General features: G+C 41.0%; 1 protein-coding gene across 1 annotated transcript in view; it reads right to left on the bottom strand.

Annotated features, from left to right (window-relative positions):
- The window catches only part of LOC104624300 (Down syndrome cell adhesion molecule-like), a gene marked incomplete at both ends in the record, with an annotated part of 38,514 nt that extends 13,363 nt beyond the window's left edge, over positions 1-25,151 (bottom strand). The window contains 6 exons of the mRNA XM_010291637.1: positions 372-650; positions 12,529-12,804; positions 13,623-13,919; positions 16,697-16,972; positions 19,204-19,482; positions 25,005-25,151. Of these exons, the coding sequence (XP_010289939.1) occupies positions 372-650; positions 12,529-12,804; positions 13,623-13,919; positions 16,697-16,972; positions 19,204-19,482; positions 25,005-25,151 (1,554 nt within the window). The remainder of the gene's footprint in view (positions 1-371; positions 651-12,528; positions 12,805-13,622; positions 13,920-16,696; positions 16,973-19,203; positions 19,483-25,004) is intronic.
- Positions 25,152-25,820: the final 669 nt, after the last annotated feature.

Below are 25,820 nucleotides of genomic sequence, written 5' to 3'. Positions count from 1 at the left end.
AATATTGTATGAGAGGCTGATCTAAATAAAAAATGGGGATAATCAGACTAAAACAATAACAGAGAGGAATTCGATAGAATTTCAAAGGCTTGAACCCAATGAACAGGCTTGTGCCTCACAAAATTTTCCAGGAAGTCAATCCTGTGGCTCCCGTCTGCCCTGTGCACTCCAGAGTTGTTGATTAGTTTTCAGACTTTTAGATAGAAAAACTCATACTAGTTCCTGTGCTTCATTGCTCTATGTGCTCTCTGTTATGGAGAGGGATTCCCGTATTTTCCTCTTTTTTGTACTTCCCATCAAACAGATGTCACTACAAAATACTGATAAATTCCGCTTAATTGGTGCCCTTCAAACTAATTACATCTACTTACCTCTCACAATTAATTGGCTTTGGTGCTCCACAGCCGCTGCATCATTTCTAGCTATACAGGTGTAATTCCCATTGTGCATCAGTGAAAGATTAGAAATCCTTAAGGAGCTGGTGAAGTCAATGTTGTCAATCGTCACCCCAAGGCTGGCTGGGATCGGCCTGCCATCCTTCTGCCACGTGATTGTGATGGGCAGATCCCCGGAGACCACCACGCAGGGAATGAAGACCCGCTGCCCGATGGAGAACCGCGGGAACTCAAAAGGCTGAATAAAAGGCGGAACTGAAACAAAAGAGGGAAAAGGAGCTGTTACAGTTAGTCTCATTTCTGGAAATAACATAATGGAGCAGATGTGCAGTGCTGAATATATAAAATCAACACCTTTGACAGCCATGGAGCATTTTTTAGCTAAAAATATCATGTCTTTTGCAAATACCTTTTTTTCCTTGACTACCCAATGCATAAGCAGAGATCACAAGCAGTGAAATCCCTGGCTTTTAGAGACACCAGACACCACTGGCAGATTCCTGCAAGAGTACTGAGCATCTCTTCAGGAAATCCCACTGCCAGCTTGCGACTCTCCAGATCTTTCAGCAGTGAGATTGCCTGGACATCCCAGGAAGAGCTCAGCTTTCAGGACTTCACTAACAGCATTTTTGCCGGTACCCCATTTCTGGGATGCAGGGATGGGTATTTGTGACTGTTACCATGTTAGTTCAATGCACTTCTTTTGATCATTGCGTATGTTGGCTGCTCCTCCACCAGGAGTAAGAAAGTTTATCACTAAGGAAGCGATACCAATCCCCCCGAAGGGAAAAGGCATTGTTCAAAGGCACGTTGGAATGCTTGTGTGCGCGCACATCACCGTGCAAGAGGTTGACACAAACCACATATTAACTCCACTGTTTCTGGCATAGCCATGATGCCAATTGATCAGGAGAAGGTATGACTGCGCGCAGCTGCCACAGAAAGGTAACATCAGGTACCACAACTCATCCTTGCAGGTTTTCCCCGACTTCTGAGAGCAGCTTGCTGTCTGTGGTTGTGAAAAGTGCCACTGCAATCAATTTTTCTCGCACGCTGTAATGCCTTTTCCTGACTGCCAGCTCTCAAATCGCTAAAATCCGTTGTGTTGTTTTGAAAATCTGGTAGATCAGGCGTACAGAAAAAAGAAACTCGGTATAAAATACTGTTTATTTTAACTTTGGGCACTGGAAATTAACTGGGTTTTTTCACTTGGGGACCTAATGTCACAGAGGGAAAATACCTCTACTAATTACCTTAGTGCAGCTAATGCATTGACATGAGATATTTCGGATTCTTTGTACAACAGCAGAAAGAGGCCAAATCTCTCAGCATTTGTTGACAAGCAATTTATAATATAAGTAGGAATGAGAAATTTTTAGAATGAGACCGTCAAAAGGTTTTGACATAACCTTTCCCCTTGATAAGTGGAAATATCTGCTAAATTCCAAGAGCCTCCCTTACTGTGTTGGCTAGCACATTTCTGCCCAAACCCTTCTCTTAGTTTCAGGCATCATTACTGAAAGATATGCTAAAAATTCTCGACAGGGTGGCAAATGGCTTCTGTACTTTCTGCTGAGTGTGTAACAAATTTAAGCCAGTCTTTCATGGACAAAATTATATCAAAAGTCAGACAACATATTGCTCAAGGATTATTATGTGCATTTTCACTCTTCACTCCCTGATGAAGAAAACAGGGAGCAAGATCACACTGAAGTATTTTTCAGAAAATATTGACTTGCAAGGCTGCATTTACCAACTCTAAAATTTAACTAGCAGCCTGCAGAGCATTTCAGAAATTGGCTAAAATATTTATAGACAGCACATTTTCCCTCTACTCAGGTTTTTAAGATACAGAGGAAACCAACATTTATTTCTGCTTCATAAAATATAATGTATATTCAACCTGCAGCAGCTTGCAGTCCTGAGAAGGAGCTTATTTTAAAAACCAGTGTGTAATTTAAAACCAGTACTTAAAAGAAGTAAATAGTCTAGTGGTAACTTTGAAGTATTCAAGAATGTTTTTCAGCTACAGTATTTACCAGTTTGGGCTGATAAAGGCAGTTCCTGGTGACCTAACATAACAGATAAATTTTCTTCCTGCTAGTTTGAAGAAGGAAACAATCACAAAAAATCACTTATTAAAAACATAGAATAAAGAACAACTGAAGTCAGGCCAAATAATTTCTGAAATACAAAAGTTGCCATATATGTATATATGTCTGTATCTATCTCTGAAGTAAAAAGTTCACATATATCCCTGACAGAAGAAAATATCAAGCTTGATTAACCAGCATATGGCTTATATTTTTGTAAACTAAAGCTGTATCACTGCCAAACAGCATTAAAAAAATGAGGGATGTATACTACTTTGACTCTGAGGGACAAAAGTGACAGTAGGACAAATGTATTTAAAATATGTTTACAATACTTCAAGGTGTGTGTTGAAGTGTATACCTTCCCTATATGTAGGTGGGGAATAACCTATATGGTTAGTTTGACCATACTTCAGAGCTTGTGTTCGATTTTTTTTGTTAAATTATGCTATTTTATATGTAAGATGTTAAATGTTAATTATATAGAGAGAGGGCTGTATGGGTATGTGTGCTTCTGTACATGGAAGGGATGTTTCTTCCTCTACCCGCAATGGGCAAAAGAGTGACAATCTCTGCTCCATGCAATGAAGTGCAAGGTCTTGGGAATGCTTTATTGATGAGTGCTTGAATTAAGTGTCTGTTTAAGAAGAGGAGCATGGGCCAGCCTCATTAGTGCTAATGCAGGAAGATTTAAATTATGTTTTTGTGCCCTAGCAAGGTCTTCTGTACCTCTGGGAGATTACTGTAAAGGAGGGCAAGGAGGGCTTCCACACTGCTCTCCATTAGCAGGGGAACATCCTTAATTCTTGCCCTCCATTCCATGGGAGTTATGTTAGAAGAAACTGCTGAGATGATTCACTAGAACACAGTATCTTGCAGATAGATAGCCTCTCTCCTGCAGCGGTTGTGTAAACATGGTGTTCCTCTCCTGTGGCTCTGCAGAGCAAAAAGAAAGTTGTCTGCTTCATCATTACAAACATTTCCCTAATGGATTTTCTTGCAACAACACTGTTGCAGGAGCTGTGCCCACGATATAAATCACCTTTGGCAATGAATACTCACAACAGGTGAGTAATACAGGTCCATTGGCTGTTGTAAAGCAATACCCACCAAACTACGTAGCCTCTTAAGGCAGCCATGTGACCCTAGACTTCATGCGCTGGGAGTGCAAAAGCCAAAGTTGTTTTGTCTCTGCACAAACCCTAGTCACGGTCTAGGCATTTGTAACTAGTCTCAGCCATCGCTTGCTTCTCCTAAACAGACCCATCCCTTGTGAGTGATGGTCTGAGAAATTGTGGACAGTCACTGAAGCACTGGATTTTTTTTCATTTCTTTCTTGCATGTATTGAATCTTACCAGTAGGGCATGTCATTCATTGAACTATCTGTTAATGGCATTTACTGAGTCAAGCCTCATACCCTGTTCCCCCTTGTGTGCTAATGTATCCTGTCTTGAAAAGAAAGAATACCATTATATTCTTTGGGCCTTTCTAATTGTATGCACTGAAGAAAAAAAAAAAAAACAAAACCAAAAGACCCAAAATAATCCCTGTAATGCCCCTGTTGTTGCACATTTCCCTTTACTTGTAGGTTCATTAGTTACCAAAATTAACCTCTATTCAAACATCTTCAGAATCTTACCACCAGCTGTGTTGTTTTGTCAGAAACTGTCTCTGAGTGTGGCAGAGCAAATGCTGTGGTGCGTATTTCCCAGGGGAGCTTACAAGATAGCCTTCACCCTTCGCCTTAGTCCCCGTTCCCCTCTCCCGCAATGCAACACCAGTAGCTCGCAGGCTCCCAGTTGCTGTTCTGGGAGCTCCTCCAAAATAAGAGAGGATGTAAGATGTTGTGTAGAAACCAAGAATGCTTTTGTGTCATGTCTCATCCATCTATTGAACCACCTCTTTTCAGCCTCCGTTGCGAGGGGAAAAGTGCATGCCCTTATCATATGAAGCACCCTGCAAACCCAGGATGGTGGGAAGCTCAGTTCCCTGCCCAAGGGAATGCATTTGCTATTTATTTTTTTAAAAGACAAAACCTTCTTGATTTGAAGATAAGATAGCAGCTGCAAGAATGTATTAGCAAAATGTGCAGTTACCTTTATTGTTAAAGTGCTGCCTGATAAAAAGCCTCACTTGTAGGCTATGTATTCAGAAGCACATACCAGTTGTTCTTACTGTACTTTTGGGACGCGGTCCAGGGCTATTGCCCTTGTTCATCCCCTGCATGACCTAAAGTAGTATTTGTCCTCCTGTAATACTGTGAAAAGTTGAAAGCAGGTAAATCACTAGAGCCAAAAGTTCTGGGTTTAGATGACAGAGGACTTCAACAGAATGATCTCTGGCTCTGAAAATCATTCCTGTGCGTAGTTTGACTGGTTTCACAGTAGCTTCCCTTTCATTTTATCCCAGAACTATACATAAGCAGCTAGTTTTATATCACCCTACTGTTTCCACAGGGTTGATACTGTCTTTTTTTGCATGTTATGTATTATACACATTGATTTAAAATTAGGCCAGCATATTCCATTCATATGTAGGCACAGTCTCGCTTTCTATATGGACTTACTATATGTGCTATACGTAGTTACACACACACTAATAGCTCACACTCACTTGATGCAGTAAAAAGTGCTGAAAATTTTAAGAGCTATTTTAACAAATATGTAAGAAAGTATTTCAAATATAATTGACAAAATACATACAAAAAAAGAGCAAGAACATGCCTTCTTTCAAAGCCAAAGTAAATAAAGCTGCACTGTAAAACAGAGAACAGGGCTAGTTTTTCATAAACCTAGGCATAATATGCTAGGTGTATCAGATATAACAGATGCTCATGAACTCCTTAGCTAAGGCTCTTATTCAAGTATTAAGACTGATTTCATATTGTTTAATAATTCAAAAAATGAACACATTCATACATCAGTTCAAATTGTGTTTGAAAGATGTAAGACTGTGCACAAAAAGAGTGAGTTTTATTTTAGATTTAAATGAAAAGTTTTATATTTGTACATACTAATTCCTCATCATGAAGACTAGGATAGTAACGTTTAACTAATAACTTTTAACTTAACTAAACGATAGTTTCGTTTAACATATTTAGATTTAAATGAAAAGTTTTATATTTGTACATACTAATTCCTCATCATGAAGACTAGGATAGTAACGAAACAACTTTAACATATGTTTTGGGGTGACCATTTTCTGCAGCGTCAGAGGTGAATTCATGAGGAATATAGTGTATTAGAAGCTTACTGCTACAAAATAAGACACTTAACTGCAGCATCCACATGACACTTGTCAGCTTTTGAAGAATGTAAATCAGCTATTTTAATGCAAGACTAACCTTGAGTTGTTGTATGTTGAACGGCAAAAATTCAGACAGGCTTGTCGAGTCTCACGTATTGAATACCAGGCTGGTTTAGCCTTTTCTTCAGATACTTCTATGCATTAGATGCTCGGGTTCTCACATGGGATTCATCACTATCAAAGTGCACATTCCCTTAAATCAGACTGCTGCCTCTGTTTGCTCCCCGTAACAACTCTGCATGCCCATAATGTGACCTGATAATGACTGTTAAGTGGATTTTTGCAGGATCTTTTGCATGACTGGATGTTCTCATCCATTCTCACTGCATGGCCCTTGAGTGATTCCTGCATATGACAACTCCAGTCACTTTGAGAGATCTGATTGTTTCTTCCTGAAGGAATTGCAACAAGCTTGGAGGAATCCCAAAAGATATTGCATGGGATAGTGAAAGAACGGCAGAAAGTGATATAATGAAAGAAGTATCTGAAGGACACCAAGGCCGGAAGTTTTTTCTGACTCAAATTATTGGCAAGGTTCAGTCAGTAGGACAGATAAGAAGTTATGTCTTAGATACATGCATGAAACACTTGCCATAATCCATGCCACAGACTGAAGCATAAACAGATTAGCAGGTTGTTCAATGACAGCATGCACCATGGTCCCAAGAACCCTTGAAAGATTTCCCCTGATGTTTTTTGCCTTTTGTGCTGGCATATTTTTCACTATCTAAAACAGCCCTCCCTGAACTGATCTGCAGTGCAAATCCACAAATAACATCTTATATATTAGAAAAAACTAGGTAATTCCCAGGAAAGATGAGGAGAAACTATTCAAATAGTTGCAATATGAAGTTATTTAGAAAGAACTTGTGTTTGGTTTGCTTGTTTTCTAAGAAGAAACATGCTGGTACAATTCTTTCATGCGGTTCACAACAGGTGAAGTGTTATTACTTTGGCATAAAGGCAATGAGAAGCCTTCTAAATCAATGAGATATGTATGCTCTACAAGATCAGAAACAGTCCTTTTGAACACCACACTTTTTATTTTAATGATGCTGCACCCTTCCCTCTCAGGGGCTTCTTTTTCAATTAATTTCTGTCAGTTAAGTGTGAATAGCAGCGGGCTGTTTACATGAGAAGTGCGTCCCATGAGGCTGATGAAAAGAAAATCATCACTACTGATGGCTTTTACTGTAGCTGAGAAAACTATTACTATAAATTACATAATAAAAAAAAGAGATAATGACTCACTCCTGTTTTTAAAACGCTTTGAGATCTACTATAATGCTGTAGAAGAGATGCTGCTGTTATTATTTTACCACTTTGCCACTTGAAGGGTTGTTTTTCAATGGAAATATGAAGCTTACAGTTGTGGTGGGTAATATAACCTCCTTCTTTGTTTGCCAGCACTTCTCATTATAAGACTATTTTTGTTTGCTTGCAGTTTGACTTTTGTTTGGATAGTATTTTTTCCAGGCCAGGTGTCTGCCTCAGGCTGAGTCATTTCATCTGGAAAGTTTCAGCAACAACTGTTTGGCCATTTCCAAGAATAAGGGGGGAGGGTGGTAAAACAGGGATGCGGAATATATTGATCCTACCATAAAAGCAAAAAAAACCCCTGTATTGTGAGAATCTGAGAGTTCCCACCTGCCCGATGGTTAACAGCATTGATTTCAAGTTTGGCAGGTGATGGCACTAACACCAGACAGTCTTGCTGTCCCTATGAAAAGTCATCACAAGGGTGCCCAAATTTTGCTGTCTGAGCAAAATCAAGGAAATAAATAGACAAAAACCCCACAGTTATCACATCCTGAGAAGACATTTTCCAGTGACTAACAGCTAAGAGCTCCCAGGGTTCACACAGCGCTGAGCACAGCCTAGCACTGCCTTCAGTGGCCGAGTCAGCGCCAGCCGCGTGGGGCAGGTACAGTCTGGTGAGGTGTCAGAAATCAAAGCAGACAAATTTGTCTCTCTAGTGCTTGTACAGCTGCCCATGCTGGGTCCAGGAAGCATGAAAAAAAGTTATTTCAATAGAGAGAGAAGGAAAGGAGATGTGGGGGTCAAGGGACCAGAGCAGGGAACCAGCCTGCATTCCTGGGCATGCAGATAGCAGCAACAAGCGATGGAGCAGAAGCTCGAAGCAGTATCCAGGATAACAAAAGGGAATTATAGAATTGGATTTAGGGGCAGTGGGGGAAAGTCAGAAGTTGGGAGCAGACTTGCAGTGGGACAGCAGAGTTGATGGAGATTGGTAAAGTGGAACTGGGAAACTGGCAGAGGATGCGAGACTGGGACAAGGAAGCAGTGGGGTGAAGTACAGCACTGACAGTGAATGAATTCCCACATGAAGGGAAGAGACTGAAACCCACTGGAGATGGAGGAATTGGAGACTGGAAGAAAGAGAGGACTGTAACTGGAGGCTGGGAGGAATGTTGGGAGCTCTTAAGGGGAAGACCAGTTTTGGGTTGTAAGAACAAGCTGTCAAACAAATGAGGACTGAGATGGGAAAGACGTGGAGGACAGACTGGTTTTGGAACCCAGAGCAGAAAAGCCAGGTCTTGGGCAAGGATGAGCCGGTGAAGACTGAGGAGGACATGTCATACTTAGGAGGCATGAACCTCCTCTTCCACAGAATATTATTCTCCTTAGGATGTCTGACGCCAATAGTCCTCTGCTGTCAGCAGATGTACATGAACCCCAATGTTAAACTGCTAGAGCTGGGCCAAATGCAGAGTAAGAAACTAGTACTGCTAAGAATAATTCTATTCTTGGCAAGGACCTATACATTATCCTTAGCAAGGCTAATCTTGATGATTACTTCTGAGGATGTCAGTAACTACTGTTTCCACTTCGCAGGCCGGGGAGGAAAGGGGACTCAGTTTACTTTACAAAAAAGCTAGAAAGAAAATTGCATTTAACACAAGCCAAAGTAAACATGTTGAAAAGGTATTATTTCAGTTGCAAAGGCAAATCGTCGACAGGTATAAAATACCAGAAATCAAGTATGTAAGTACAATCGTAGTCTCCCCCCGTTAGGTATGCATTACAGGGTGGGTAATATTCCTGGCTTTTTGTCAGAACTCAGAACTGGCCAATTCATTTGTCTAAATATAAAAAAAATAATGCCAAGATGGCTTGATTTCCAAAAAGCTCCGTTAGGATTCAGGCACGGTTCCAACAGAGCTATGACTGCCAAGCAGAAACCTGCATATTCTCCTGCCAGCTTATCCATTCAGCTCCCAGCAGCCAGCTTATGGACTGCTAGCTTCCAAGATCCAGATTTTGGGACAGAGACAAGAGACAGGCAAGGGATGGTGCGGGGGTGGCATGCCACATCTCTGTGGAACAGAATTATTTGGAGTCTGCAGTCCTCTGGGGTAGGTGGCTATGCAGACAAGGGCACCGGTTATTCCTAAAAAATGGGACAACTGGTTTCATGTGGTGTCTAATTGATTCTTCTGATCAGCAATGCAAAGAAATAGCTGGCCTAAGGTTAAAGAACCTGTAAGTGCCCAGCTCCCAAGTGTTTGGCTTCCTGACAGCCTGCCAGGTGGGAGGCTACACAGTAAGGCTCTATAAGCCCCACTCTTGGGTTCTCTGGCAGCCAGGATTTAATTTTGAAGTTGTTGTCAAGGTACTTTCTGTTCTCCTATCTGAGATTTTACAATGATTTCTGAAGAATGTCCTCAAGATTTTGCTTTCATTTGATGTTTGTAAATATCAAAATACTCTACAGAATGGGCAGCCCTCTTGTATTTAATTACATGTTCATGCTGTTGCATATCTTTATTTGGATGCTGCTTTTAGCAAGTCCTCATTCAAGACAGAACGAGGATGCTTCATGTACTGAGAGTTTGGAAAGTGGGCAGTAAATGTGGCAGAGGACTGCAGACAAGAAAGGCAAGTTGTATGCATAATGCAGATAAATGCTGTCCTGTAGAGCCAAATTCTGTATTCGCCTTTGCCACAGATTTCTCAGATAATGCTAATTAAATGACTTAAATCTGTCTTTCCCAAGGGCTTGCTAAGATGGGTAATGTGACTGATCTGAAGAAGGAAAAAGAACTCTCAGAAGCAACTTCATTTCAATGGGAGCAGAGTTGAACATATAAATGTTATACAACAGCAGCTGAACTGGAAAGATCAAGCTGTAGGCTTCTGAAATTGAACACACAGAAATTTGTGGATACTTTTAAGTTCAGCCTGTGCCTCAGTTGCTATTTCCAAAAGCACTCCTGATCATCCAGGTGGGTTTTGAAAATGAACACATTGTTTCTGAAACACTCTGATACCACAGAGATTATAATCTTAGAATAGTTCATGAGGAAATTGATAATTATGTCCTTAGAACATGGAGGAAACAAAATACCAAGTAGCAGCTCATTAAGTATCATCTACTCTGAATCACCCTTCAGATGACTGGTTTGAGGTCGCCCAGGAAGCTTATAGCAGAAATGAGAACAAACCAAAGGACCCATGCTGTTGAAGATGGGCAGTTCTCCCTCTGTTTCTACGGAGCAGAAATAAGTATACTGATGGTATGAGAAGTTGAACTATAAATGAGATTTAGGCACTGATATTAATCCCCCTTATAGTGTCATACTTCAGAGTATTAAACCTCTAGTATGCAAGCTGGGCCATATTTTGCATTTCTCAGAATCAAACATAAGTGCCTGAAAATTCATCACATTAACTTTGGAATCTATAAAATGAAAAGACAGCAAAAACTTTAACATTTTGAAGCAACAGGCCACTTTTGACTCTCTTAATATGTTAGGTAAAATCACTGTGTAGTTAGGGAAGAAAACAATACATAGCCATCTAACAAACCACTGTGGCAATGCTGACCTCCAGCTACTACAGCAGAAACTTGAGAATTGTTCAGGTCTGACATACAAAGTTCACCTTTGACATTTCAGGCTTAGCATATGAGGACAGGATATTAACCTTCTTTTAAATAACAATGCCTTGTCAAGGCCAGGGCATGCTGCAGTATCTAGGGCACTTTGCAGCCAACTTTGGCAACTCCAGATCAATAAGCATGAGCCAGCATGACACGTCTGCTTTGCACGTGCCGTGGGTCACTTTTCATGCTGCAGTCACTGTTTGAGTTTTCTGACCAGCCAATGGCCCTGGCAGCTGAATACCCAGAAATACAGTAGAATACCTTCAAGGAAATAAACTCATTGACAAAAGCTACAGTTCAATCAAAACTGATAGAGCTGGCAATCTGCTTTCTGGGGGAGGAATTGCCAAGTTTGAAATTGTGACCTAATGGAAGAAAAAACAGTATATTGCACCTGACGTACCAGCTAGCATGATCTAAATGTCTGAGCTGTAAGGATAGACTGTTGTGTTTGTGTCTGGCTACATTAATTTTGATAGTCATCTGAAGAACAATATCTTTTAAGAGACATCATTGCCCGTCAGATTTACCATGGTCAACTGTTAGTGCAGCAGCAACGCAATTAGTAATTTGACATTCAGTTCCTAAAGTGCATCAACAGATCTGAGCTATTGTAATGTCAAGCAATGTACCACATAGATGAAAAGAAAAGGTGAAATTAGCTTTTTATGCCGCAGCGTGTGACCAGTGGCCCTGATGGTCTCAGGTGTATGGAGATGTCACGTTTTTCAGAGCACAAATCACTAGTGGCTTAAAGCTAATCCCCTAACCTCTTGAAATAATTAGCAATTACATCACTCTAGACTGAAAACAAGAAAGGGCTAAACAAACAGAACAGAAAGGAGTTAAAAGATCAGATATCTTTAACGAATGAAGTCATTTTACCTTCGTCTTCTCCTCTGTATCTTATCTGAGAACAGATAGAAAAATCAACCTTCCTTCCTTTCTTTTTTTCTCTCCTCTCCCCCCCGACTAAAAAAAAAAAAGCCCAGGAAAGGTTTCTAAGAACTTCAGGAACAGTGAAATTATACCTCAATTCTTCCTACAGGTTCACATGAAGTGCACTATTTAGTGGCCCCATTGCTCAAAACTATGTGCTACTGCAATCAGGTTTTCTGTCTTTTGTGTCCTTGTGAATAGGTCTGAACATTGCCTGTATCAGAATAGTCAGAACACTAGCTAAAAAATTCCTAATCTCATCTGTTGCTGAAGTCTTTCAGGTCCATCTGAACATCCTTGTTTGGGACTAATTGAATAGATTTTACGCATCCTATTAGAATTTCAAGTCACTTTTATTTACAGAGTTACCTTTCTGAGCATCAAGAATGCATCAAGAATGCTCAGAAAGGTGCACTTAATAAGAGGAAAACAAGGTTAATGCTTTTAGTTCCTGTCTCTGCTTATTGGCAGAAACACATACATTAAAATTCTCATCTTATTTTTTGAAAGCTGGAAATTCACTGGCTAATGAAAATGTGAACTTTGTCATCCAGCAGAGAAACAGTCACCAGTGAAACTCAGGTGACAAAATATTAATCTACTGCCTTAGTTGCTGTAGTGAAAACTGCTCATGGAAAGCTTGCTTCTGCAAGGTTTCCACTTAGAAAGCAATACTTTGCTAGTTGAATGAAGGAGGTTAAAAGTCAAGAGAGAACAAGACACAGTGACTGATCAGCATCTATGTCATCATTAAAAATAAACACAAATCTGGATTAACCTTCTTAAAGTGCTCATTATCTAACGGCCAGCACAATCCTCTGTGCAATTCTGTGTTTCTGTGAAAGACACAGCCGTTGGCTTGGCTTTAGTTTTCTGAGTTGACCTCACCTTTTACTGTCACGTGCACACTCTGGCTGGTGGACAGCTGGGGTTGAACAAGAACATTGCACGTGTATTCGCCCTCATCTACTTCCTTCTGCACATCTGAAAGCTTCAGTGTCCCATTGTTCTCAAACGCCACTTGGCGATGGTTAAATGGTAGCAGGTTAGAGTTCTTGTACCACTTGATGGAGTAATACGGGTAGCCGATCACGCGGCAGTGGATGTAGGTGTCCCGTCCAGCTATTGCTGTGATATTCTTCATGGGTCGAATGCTTGCTGGGCCTAGGAAGGTAAAATAGAGTCTTGAAAACAATTTAAAGGCACATTTGCTTGAGGAAACATGCATATCATTTTTCTGAATATACAAATGTTAATGACATTTACAGATGCGGCTCGCACAACACTTCTTAGCATTTGACAGTTTTTGCTTTTAAGAGCTACTTAAGCAGTTTCCCTAATCTTTATATGCTCTAGTTTTTCCTCACCCTGCAGCATACATACTAATTATGTGGGGTTATATGTTTGCGTTATCCAACACTTGCCTGATAAAATCTTTGCTGCATTACAAATTAAAAGGCTGAGGATGATTTAATTAATGTGAAATACTAAAACTGATACAAAGCTAGAATCCTGTTACACATGAAAACACTGACAAAGTTAGCTATTTTTTTTTATATATATATAAAATATAATACCATGAGGATGGGTATTATGCCATGTAGAGCTAGAAACGCAAGCTAAAGTACTGTATACACGAATAATTACAATGAATGTTGGACAAGTAAAGGAGGAAAGGAAAAGAAAAAAAAAAACATGCACAGCAGGACTAAAGTAAAGAAACTGTGAACTAATAGAGATGAGTATAGGAAAAATAGACTACAGAACACAAGCCAAAGTGTTCTTCCAACATTTATCCATACCATACACTTTCTAGATGGGGCTGGAGAGGCAGGGTGTGAAAAGAGAGGGGGGAAGAAAAGGAAAGGAAAAACAGTAAGTTGGTTTTGGCATTCCAAGACTCATTTCATCACATGCAACGATCTTTTTCTCCACTACAATGAGTTATGTGTGTTTTTTTGAGGAGCTGATTTGACAAGCACCTCTTACGTTTATTCGAGCCTGGTACAGGACGACTCCAGCAGAGTTGTTGGCAGTACAGCGATAAACTCCACCATCTCGGACCTGAGTGTTAGAGATATTCAGGTAACTGACCACATTGCCTTCGGAGGTGATAATCTGGCTGATACGGTGACTGCCATCCTTCAAAATGGGATCTTCGTCCAGTGTCCAAGTGATCGTAGGCAGAGGAGTCCCCTTCACGTTGCACATAAGGGAGACTGGCTCTCCTGGACTCACCACTTTCTCACTGAAGGCAGAAATTATTTTGGGAGTTCCATCTGCCAAGGGAAAGAAAAGCAGGAGAATATTACTTACACGGTGTAAAGCTTGTTCCCTCTATCCTGGAGCTTATCACATGAGACAAGTTATGTTTTAGAAGTGATGCAAACAATTGTGTTCCAGGATGTAACTCTAATTATTGAGAGAGGGAAACAAATGTTGGTAGTGGAGTACTTAAATGATCCTTTGCTTATTGCAGGTTTCTTTTTCATCCTCTGAGAAACCTGGTACTGACTCTGCTGAAGGAAGAGCACTTGAATAGATGGACTAGGGCTCTACACACCTATATGAACTGCCAGGGTCTCATGGAAAAGTGTTAAAACCATACACCATGCATCACAAAAAACATATGGCAAAACCTCAACACATTTGGAATTTTTCTCCTCCTGGTGGATTTCAGCTCCTTGGAAAGCTAACAATGAAACCTGTTGGCAAGAGCCAGGCATAACTTGCATAGGCTAATTTCACACAGCTGTGCCAATGCAGTTTAGTCCTGACCCGCAACACCCCATTTAGAAAAGTATTAAATTAAGCTTTTCTGAATACAGATTGCCAGCAACAGCAGTGATGCCAATTTCTTTCCGTGGTCATTTTGTGCTACAGATAAATACTCCTCTGAAACGAGAGCATTCAAATGCTTTCTCTTGTGATTTGTGTCACAGTTGACTCAGCCTTTACTACGAAAGTGAATAAAGAGAATGGATGGAGAGAGAAACTTTGAGATTGTCAGTAAGGAGCAGGATTAAATAACTACCTATCCAGAGAGTTCAGCGGGGTAACATTTAGGAGTGTCACAACTCTGCTATTAGTTAGGAAGTTCTTTCTGAGATCATGCAATGCGTGTTTGTTCTCCTTTGAAAATCATACTTTCAAAGCTGTCTCTAGAAGGAATTTCAGTGTAACTGGGAGCAAAAGGCCACACACACAAGAGCAGCATGCAGAACACAGGAAGCAATCCAGTCCGAAGTTCGGACAACAGTGCTGCAGGCTACTGTCTGGTTTAAAAGAGCCAAATGGCAAGCAAGCTAACTTGTGTTCCGACAGTATTAGTGCCTGCAAGAAACAGAAGGAAAAGGTGTCTCATTACCTCGAGAGGGGCCAAAGGCCCCTGAAAACTGAACTCGTACACAAGCCCCTTTAAGGACAACTCCCTCCAGTTTTGCACAGGACAGAGGATGTCAGGACAGGACTGACAAACCTCCTGCTCTGCGTGATGCACTATTTGTTCGTGCACACTGTGTACTATCTCTTCACATACACTCTGCTATGTGTTACCTGTATGTTTGGGAGGCTTGAACCATGACAACGCCTCTGGAAATCACAATTCTTACATTGCCATTTCAGTGCAACATTGCCCAGAAAACCGAGGGAACTTTCACGACAGTGCATGGCTCCGCACAAAACATGCTGAATCGTGGCAGAATTAAAAACAAGGCTGCAAAATTCCCTTGCTTGCCACATAGTAAAAAACATAAGGCACTGCCATTCTCAGGCTGCTGAAAGACCTTAGCGTTCATGGAGGAACATTTGATTTTATTTGATTTCATAATTTTCTCCTCTGCCCCCCTCTCCCTTTCGTTTCTGTCCTATTGGTTATATGACAGAGTTCTAATTTATTTATTTATTTCCATCTCTGACTCTCTTCCTTTCATTTGCTGTGTATTAGATACTGTCATCCCTCAAAAAACAAAACAGCAGCAACAAAAAAAAAAAGCTTTTTATCCTGAAAGAAAGCTGACACAGGAGCAATAAATCTGTGAGTGTGCACACTATGTACCTCTGCCACCCCTCCTCCTCTTTTTTTTTAATTCAGGTGACAGGCTTTTTTTTGGAGATGAAAGCAGACATTATTTTCCCAGTGAGACCTGAGTGTCTTTAAAATCTTTCCTGCTGTTGCTCTCTGATAACCTGCACTCTCTCGACATCATGATAGATTATCAATATGCTCTTTAGGCTTTCTTAGTCACAGGAGATGGTTGCCGAGGTAACGCGGTCCAGGCAGGTAATCTCTTCTTTTCCTATAATGATTCTAAAAATAGTGTCCATGCCATGACTGCACTACAGCCTCATTAGTGAACTGGCTCGGTGTAAATGCTTTTTTTTGGAGATGAAAGCAGACATTATTTTCCCAGTGAGACCTGAGTGTCTTTAAAATCTTTCCTGCTGTTGCTCTCTGATAACCTGCACTCTCTCGACATCATGATAGATTATCAATATGCTCTTTAGGCTTTCTTAGTCACAGGAGATGGTTGCCGAGGTAACGCGGTCCAGGCAGGTAATCTCTTCTTTTCCTATAATGATTCTAAAAATAGTGTCCATGCCTCATTAGTGAACTGGCTCTGTGTAAATGGTTAACTTTTCGCACTTGATTATCATGTAGGACATTGTGTCATTTAGTTAAGATGATCTCTAAGCCTTCAGCCAATATGCCCAACCAGAAAAGCCATGCCCAGAAGATCCTTGGATTTGAATAGAGACAGACCTTTTCTCTGATGAAAAGCTAATGTAAAAAATCAACACCATCATCATCCACCCCCACCAAAAAAAAAAAAAAAATGGCTGGAAGCACTGCTCAGGAAATATTTTTGTTTTCAAATCCATTTTTTTAATTCCATGAGTCTCTGTTCAAAGTGAGGCACAATAAACCTCACTGACAGTTCATGAGTAACCTCTTCTCTTGTTTAGGGTTCACTGTCCCCCACTATACAATGATGGCATCAAAGATGACATATATATTATTATGGGGACCAGAATCACTAAACAGGTAGCGACTGACCTTCTAGTACCACCTGAACATAGTCTTGAGCGGACATCTTGTCCTTGCGCACAAAGCACTGGTAAGCTCCACCATCACTCTTGGCCATGCCATCCATAATGAGGTTCTCCCGATTGACACCAGTGATCCGGACATTGTTACCAGGGTTGATGATTTCACCATTACGATACCAGGAGAGCTCCTGGTCCTCAGTTCCTGTCACACTGCAGGACAAGGACACTTGACTACCAACACTGCTTTTTACTTTCCGTGGGCTGATCGTGGCTTTTAGTGGTTCTGAAGATTTAAATCAAAATAAGGGAGAGGGAAGGGAAACAGAGAACATTAAGTATACATGTGCATTTATGTGAGAGTATCAAATTAACTCTTGATTAAGGAGAAAAACAAAAGTCACAGCCATACCCTCCTGAAAAAAAAACTAACAAGAAAACCAGCAGATTACTGTGTTTACTCTAAGGAAGCATTTTTATCACCAACATCTATGACACAAAACATAGATCTATAGGGATAACCTATTTAACACATGAAGTAATTCTCTAGACCATGCCTAAATAAACAGTAGGAGCAGATCTACTGAGCAACACCATTGCTGCTGAGAGCCTCACAATGGTGCTACATGTATTTTGGGAAGTAGGATGTTATTTTGCATTAGTTCAGTGTGGACATTTGAACTAGTGCATTAGGTTCATTCCTGAAGCTTATCTTCTTGTTTAATTTCCTGCAAAAAGAAGCCAGTTCACTGATCCAAAACTCCCTGATGTGAACAAGTGCGTTAGACGTCAATGACCAGGAGATTACCTTTTAAGAGTGGAAGATCCATGCTAAAATGTTAACATAGGTGCACCCTTAGATATCCATGGAATCTATCCACACGTGTTTCTGTGTGTGGGCTCACTGGATTTTCTAATTCAACATGGGAAGACTACAATATTTTCAAGTCAGCCTTAAGAAATAGTAGGGCATAGGTAATGCAAGTTTCATATTGTAAAAAAAGAGGATTAACAGTGTTGAAGAAAAGTCATCAACATAAATGTAAGGAAAACAATCTTTATTCTGGCACCTAACAGTTATTGGCAGTACTGAGTGCAGATCTCATCTCATGCTTTGTATTTACTGGTTTGACTTCTTTAAAAAGATAAGGAATTACTATCACCACTGGTATAATCTCTGATATTAAATATATACCATCCTATTTATTTTTTTACCAGCTTGCATACATGCATACACACACATGTATACACACACTTATAAATAAAAATTTCCTCATTCAATTTACTGAACATTTTATAACACACGGGTTGGAATAAATCTTCAGTGGCCTATTGGGAACAGAAGCATGGACAAAAACCCACACAAGTCAGTGGCCTCAATCATTCTGGATCACAGACACTTATGGAACAGACCTTTCCTCTACAGTGGTCTGGAGCAATACTTAATATGTGCTCATATGCGTGTTACAGGTCATATGTTTGCTATCCAAAAGATCATAAAGGCTCAAGACTCTCAATGAGTGTGTCCATTTTGTTTAATGGGTCAAGTGCACCACCACCATCTCAGAGCCGTGATGATGCAAGACAGTGAACCACATTCTCCACTGCAGAGGAGGGTAAAACTCCTTCACCCAACTGTTGCTTCTTGCCAATCTGATCCAGAAGATACCTACTGGTCTGGTTGACCACGGAGTCAGTAGGTAAAACATATCACCAGTCACTGGGGATACTTTTGGTATCACTAGCAATACCATTACATCCTGTCTCTGGAAGTTTTGACTTTGTATCATACAAGGCAGACTGAATTAATTTTTACAAATACATTTAGAAGCAAAGCTCCTCTGTTAAAATTCACGAATTACTGATCTTTGCTCTCGGTTTTATTATGCCCAAATACATTGTGTGTAATTATTTGTGAAGACATTTTTATGGCCTGAGCTGCTCGCAAAATTCTCTCTTTTCAGTTTGCTAGTCATGCTCTATAGGTGGAAATGTTAGTTCACAAAGCATTATTTCTATTCCAGAAAAGAATTTTTTTTTAACGATAGAAGAATAACAATTTTCCAGTGCAGTGCTTCTGAGTAATAATTATCTTTGTAGAATTTGTGAAACATTCAGAATATTCACACATTAATACTCAGCTGAGGGGAGATATGAGTATTCAATATTACCGAACAGCATGAGTCATGACAATGAGAGTTTGGCAGCTTTATTCATGAGAACATTTGCAATTTCTTTTTAAGCATCCAATTCAAGCTTCTAAATTACATATCCTCCATGTGATAAATTATATAGCTACATTATAAATTGCATCTATTTGCACTCCTGATCGCTCAATTGTCTGACTAACTCATCTCCACAGAGCCTACTTTCTGTTGTTCCACAACTTTGAGAAGTTTAAGCATTGCTAAGGTAAAGTAACAAAACAGAAGGTACAGCAAGATACAGCATCATCTTCCCTGATGCAAATGCCCAGGCAAGAAGTAGCCCGAGAGCTTCACTCAGTCCAGGACTTACGTTTTACATATAGTCGCCCTATCATCTCGGCAGTCCCATAGTTGTTCCACACCTCGCAGACGTAGTTGCCTGAGTCTGAGGGACGCGTGTTCTCGATCAGAAGACCTGTAACTGTCTGCCGAAACCTGCTGTCAGGCTCCCAGGGAACATTGTCCTTCAGCCAACGATACTTTGGTGCGGGGTGCCCTGATGCTTTGCAAGGCAGCTCCACTCGCTGTCCTGCCATGGCTTTACGGTGGTCGAACCCATCTAGAATAGATGGAGCTGAATTCGCTGGATCTGAAAGAACAAACAGCAGTTTTCAGTGGGAGCATTAAAATTCTTTAATTCACTAAGCAATATGCAACATTTATTCTCCTACATTTTTTGACTCACTAGCCCCGTGTTTTATGTACTACAGTTTGCTACTGTGACCCAGCCATTGGTCTGTAATATCTCAGTAGCGGCGGCTGGGATCCAGCAGCATGTACTATTGAAGCATCTCATGACTACTTGGAAATCTTCTCATTGGATTTTTTCCAGGTGGTAACTATTTCTCTGGTCATCCTTCACGTCCCCTAGCAGAGAAATGGAGAGCCAGAAATGTGTTGCCTTAACAATTGCTACTGCAATCCCTGCACTACTCGACTAGAATGAAGCCAACACATTCTCCATGCTTCTCAGTGGTGTGAAGGCTTTGAATTAAAGGAGCAATTTATTCCCTTGTCAGGAGCGAAATGGGCAAAGATTACAGGAATTTCTGTTTGAGGTCTAAGTGACAGACGAACCTTTTCTTCTTCTCTGGAAAAAGAACTTAATGTGACAAGACCAACATACAACTTAATACTCCAACTTTCTGTGCTCAACTTGCCGAGAAAAGCGGCTCTCAGACCAACACACTTGTGTCGCACCTGGCATATATTTATGTATCTCACAGATGCCTGGCAGAACACTTCACCAGAGGTGCATGTATCCCATCAGAAATAGTACTCTGTCTGTGATTTCGGCTTTTTCAGTTTGAAAACTTTTGGAGGAAGGTGCTGACGTGTTTTACAGCTTTGTGCAGCATGTAGCATGATGGAAGCCCATCCTGGAGCTATTGCAACATAAATACTGAACAATAAACACATATTCATCTATGTATGTTCTCATCACATGAACCCACTTTTCTAAGACTTCTGTCTCACAAAGAAACTCCACAAGCTGATCAACTCCTTTTACTCTTATCTGGCACACCAATTTCTTTTTGGGTATATCTACATCATAGTTGCCTGGATGTGGGTGTAACTGCATCCATTTTGACATTTTCAAGTGGTCTTTGACTTAACTGGCTCAGGTACTGCTCACAGGGAAGCTGCAGCAGGTTCCTGTTAGGAGCTGGATAGATTAAAGGAGCAGTCCATGCTGAATTCAAGCTATCCAAGTGATAGTGTAATCAATACCTGAGCTAGTTAGTTTAAAAGTAGCTTAGATCTATCTTCATGAACTGCAGCCACACCTGGGAGAGTACACGTGAGAGCAAATAGCTAGAGGCACTGTGCAAATTATACTATCAATCCAGAAACTAAACTTGTGATGGTAAACAAATGGGCTAAGTAAATTTTATATGAATATCTCAATAACACCCTAAATGCCAAGTTCAATGAAGGACAATCACAGAGTTTTTTTCTGCTCTGTACGTGCCAGCAAAAAGTTGAGCTAGTGAAGGCAAAGCCCCATTTAGTTTACAGGAACTTACCGTCTGTCTCATTAGAAATGTGTCAGCCAGTAGTTAAACAAATTATTTTGCATGCATTAGTATGCCTCAGGGTCCATATCTGGCATCAAGATGAGCTATATTTTTCAGCTTGCCATGCTGTTTATGTCTGACTTAGTGAAAGCACACTCTGCCAGGATGCTGTTGGGAAGGCCAATGTCAATTTGTCTAATTGATTAGCCAGCTCCTTTCTCGCCTTTTGGGTCATCAGGCATCTCTGTTTTCAGTGCACAGATTCTTTTGGGCAGCCTGAGGAATTAACTCAGTAAAAATGTAAGCATGCAAGAAATTACAGCTCTGGCTCTTAGGAAGGCTGCATCTACATGAAATCAATTTCTTCACTTGAAAGTAATAATTAAATAATAAAAAAGTAGAACTAACTTTTAAAGGTATTGCCTGTGCATTCCTACTCAAAACTCCCAGTAGCCTTATATTTTCTCCGTATGCTTTTAACTTCAAAAGGCTTTGGGAAGGATATACGTGGTGCCAGTTGCTTTCCTTTAAGTACAAAAATACAAGGTTCTGCATGGACTTCAAAACAGGACGGGGGCCACCGGGGGAGGAATTAAGCTAATGGTAAGGAGAAGTTGCGGCTAGTAAATATCAAACTCTGACAGCCACCTCGTTTGCTGCAGAGGACCCCGTATTCGATACCGGGCCCGGGCAAAGTGCGAACCCACCTGAGACAACCAGCCGCTGGCGACAGCAAAGCAGCCGCTGCCCTCCTGCCCCGGCAGGAGCACAGGCAGCCCGCGGGGGGGCTGCCCCCGGGAGGCGGGGGCTATGGCAGCAGGCGCCACGGGAGGCGCAGCCCCCTTCTGCAACCACCACTTCTCGCCCTCCAGGAACAGCTCACCACTCCTTGCGTCCTCTACCCCGGGTTCACTTCGCTTCACTTTCTCCCTTCTCAAACTGAGACTTGGCAGGAGCAACCCAGCCTGGATGCCCACCCGCAGGACAGCTAAGCTGGGGTTTGCTTACGTACCTGAGAAGCCTTGAGTTGGTTTTTATAGAGGAGGTAGTTAAAATATATTCAGGAATACAGAAAATGTGATCCCAGTGACCTGCTTTCTTGCACTCTGTACTTACACATTTAAATGGATGGTAAAAACATCTCTTTGGGATGTCCCTAGAACAGATTCCTATTTGTTCCTATTCCTACAGAGCTCCTACATTGCATATATTCCAGTTAAGAAAAGACAAAACAAAACAAAAAGCATAAAAGAAATCCCAGGGTTAATTTTCAGTCACCTGCAACGAAATAAATAGCAAAGTAACATATCCCAATTCCAGTATGTGATATGGAGTCTTTTGAATTATTATTTTACTGTGCTTTAACAGTCACCTGACAATTACCTCTAGGAAGGACAACAGTGGAAATATTGAGGCAAAATACTGTTCTAAAATATTCTACTTTGGCTCTTTTTTGAAGGACAGAGCAAGAAACTCATTATGCATTCAAAATCATAAGGATTTTTTTGAGGGTGGGGATTAAAAAAGATTTTGTGAGCTAGGATTCATGGCTGGAAAAAAATACTTTTTTTAAAGAACACTATAATGGGTATTAGAAGACTATTCTTTAGCATATTAATGGCCTTGGTTTTGATTTTATTCAGAAAGGCCACACAATTTCAAGGAGATGTTCTTACTCCAAATGAAATTTGGAATTTGCTTGGATCATAAGCATACTAATTATTCATATTTGTATTTGCTATTATATGCACATTTCTCACTCTTTCAAATAATAATGAAGCTTAACTTGATTAAAAATGTGGCCCAGAGACTATGATCAATATCCACCACAAAGTATTTTATCCACACATAAGCAAAGAATATTTATGGCTGTAAAATGGAGGCAAAAATGTAGGTCTCATGCAAAACTATGTTCATGGATTCTCTGATCTCAGTTCTTAAAGGACTCACTATTTTCAGACATAAATTTCAGTAAAGAAAAAGGAAAACCTGTTAGAGAACTATTAACAGCCAAACTGTACCCATAATTGCTGCACTTGTTCAGTAGAGTAACAGGACTGGAAGTCAGAGCCCACTACAGCTCTAATAGAGCGTAATTAACCCCAATGAATTAAAAAAGCCAGCTATTGCACACAGGTGAAATTTCCGGGTTTGATTTGGTCTGTGGAGGAGAACAGAAAAGGGAACTTCAGACAGAGCACGTCTTTTAGATGCTTGTCCTGAATTACAAACAAGACAGAGCTTTCATTTTCCCCCTTTCGTTGAGTGAAATAACTGGAAATTTTCCTGTGGTAACCAAGATACAAGCCTGGTTTTATTTATGTTACCACTAGCTCAGCCTTAGCATGACTTCATACGGAAGCAGACCATATTATGGAGCCAGCTAGAAGGATAGGACCGTGCCTATCCTTGTAAGACCAAAGCAGGCAGATTATTGTGCAGGAAAACTACTTCATCTGGCTGGGAAAAGCAGAGGCAAGAGTTTTACCCACAGGGGACACATATCAAAGGAAAAGACTCCTGGATCTGACTGGTAAGTGATTCTAACCTGAACAATCACGATATCTTTTTTTTTAATCATTACAATATTTAAGTACTGACTCGTGTGTTCAGAAGGCTCCAGAATCTTCCAGCAATGACCGTTTTGGAGGAGGGCAGGAAATATGTTACCAATGCAAATCCTTGTGCCCACCTCTGTCTCCCTTAAGGCTCTCAAACAGAGGGTGGAGAGCTGAGACCTAATCACTAGCATTTTTTTTTCTGACAAAAAGACCAAGAGGCAAGAGGACAAGGTCAAAAGGAGAATGACCTCACTGACTGTTAGACTGTGAAGGTCACCATACCCTGACTGATCTTTAGGGCAACTTAGTAACAGTGAAAAGGAGAAAAAGCTCTGCGGAGCTTTCGGTGGGAGGGTGGGCATGTCTTCTGTACGGCAAGGATGCAGGGAGAAAGAAGAGAGAGTCCGGGATGCAGTCTCAGCTAACTCTGCAGGTGTGGGAACACAATCTCGGATTTGCTTACATGCAAACACAGGCTGCAGTGACAGGCACCCAGCAAATGGGGGAGCGGAAGGGGAGATGGGCAAGAACTAGTCCTGTAGAGACATGTTTGAGAGAAGTCCCAAACGCAGGCCTGCGGTTTACTCCTCCTCCTCACCTCACACACAACCGGTACCTCCTCTCACTGAGACAACATGAGGAGAAGGTGGGATTGGAATAGCACTGTACTGACAGCCCTAAGTGCTTGGTGTGTGTATGTAGAACCCAACAGCCCATCACACACACAACAATCAGGAGATGATTTTCAATTTTAAGGAAAAGTCACAATACCCCATCTACCTTCTCATTTTCCTACCTACTGCACAAGGCTATTAGCCTGGGACTCAGCTCTGCCCATGGAGCAGAGCTGACCCTCTTGTCTACCTGCAGCATCCTGGGTGGCCTGGGACAGGTAACGTACCCCTTCTGGCTGGAGATCCCTTGTGGAAGCAGGGGAAAACACTGCTTTCCCCAGGGGAGGAGTGTGATGAATGAAAAGGAAGGCTGAAAAGTACCTCAGCTAACTTGAGACTGCTGTTGTGGAAACATCTACAGCTGAGCTAAATGTCCTGAGCTTCCGCCATGGTTAACAGAGAGAAATAGGCACCATGAGGCAATTCATCTCACCCCAAAGTGGGCAGCTGAAGTTGGTCAGATACACTACCCCTAAAAGCATTCCTCTCCTTTGGGTACAAAGAGAAATTAAGGTGACCAGACACTTTCACTGGGCATGTCTACTTTTAATCGGATGAATCCCATCCACAACCCTTTTATAAAGTACTCTAAACCTACTAAAAAACACTGTACTAAATGCCAGTGCACCCTACAAACTCTCTGGAAATACCTAATAGGAGGTGAAAAACAGGAAAAATTATTTTAAAATGGAATATTTTGTTTCTCATCAGCAGCTCCCGGCTGACCACTTTTACCTTCCATTTGATAGATGACTTGGTCGTTAGCCCATACAGGCACAAGAACCTGCCTTGCCAGTTTAAGCACACTAGAGAGAGGCATATACAATACTTAATTTAACATGATATATAAAGGAGCACCTGATACAAAAAGTCTTGCACTGTTGCTTTGTCGTGTTTCTCCAGTGTATCTGTGCCTTGTGATACATCGGTAGTTGTACAGTCCATCTTCATTCTGTACGTCTAAAATATACAAGGCTCCCGTGGATGTGATGAGAAATCTAGGTCCTGAAAGACACAAGAAATCGCAGTGTTTAAAATATCTGCAGGTTGTTCCCATGTTCTGCTTGCTTACGCTGGGGGTTGGATGACTCAGCCTGGGGGGGTCTTGAAGTCCAGAGTCTAGAAGCTGCCAATTGTAAGTTTGTTAAGTACTCACTGCAAATGCATATAAAGATATCAACTCATGTGCACTTCTTTTAAAAGGGGTAGGGATCTGTAAGGAAAAAGTGAGGAATGAAGGAAAGAAATGTGCGATGGTCTGTATCACAGTCAACAATATCCAAGAGGCATCTGAAATGTAATACAGGGTAAAGAACCAATGCAGTATTTAATCTGGTTTAATTCGATATTGTAGAGTGATATGATGGCAATTCACCAGCAGAATGACATGGCAGAACGACGACCTGGGACGATGTACATAATAAAACAGTATTAGCCTAAATGGCATTTGTTGCCCACGTACACCAGAAAATTGAGGAAAAAAAGATCATAAAAAGTTAAACTAAAGAAATCAGTGAAAGCAAGAGAAACTCACAAAAAGAGGTAGTTTTTACCCCAAGAAAATGGAACATCGTTGCTAAAGGATTCCGGCCACGCACTGCACAGCCCTGCTCCACAGCCTGCTTCAGGTGTGATGGGAACACAAGGACAGCAAAACCAGCCCTGCTGATGGTG

The sequence above is a fragment of the Phaethon lepturus genome, unplaced genomic scaffold (genome assembly GCF_000687285.1).
Source record: "Phaethon lepturus isolate BGI_N335 unplaced genomic scaffold, ASM68728v1 scaffold3177, whole genome shotgun sequence".
Classification (NCBI taxonomy): domain Eukaryota; kingdom Metazoa; phylum Chordata; class Aves; order Phaethontiformes; family Phaethontidae; genus Phaethon; species Phaethon lepturus.
This window is presented reverse-complemented; position numbering and strand designations above follow the sequence as displayed.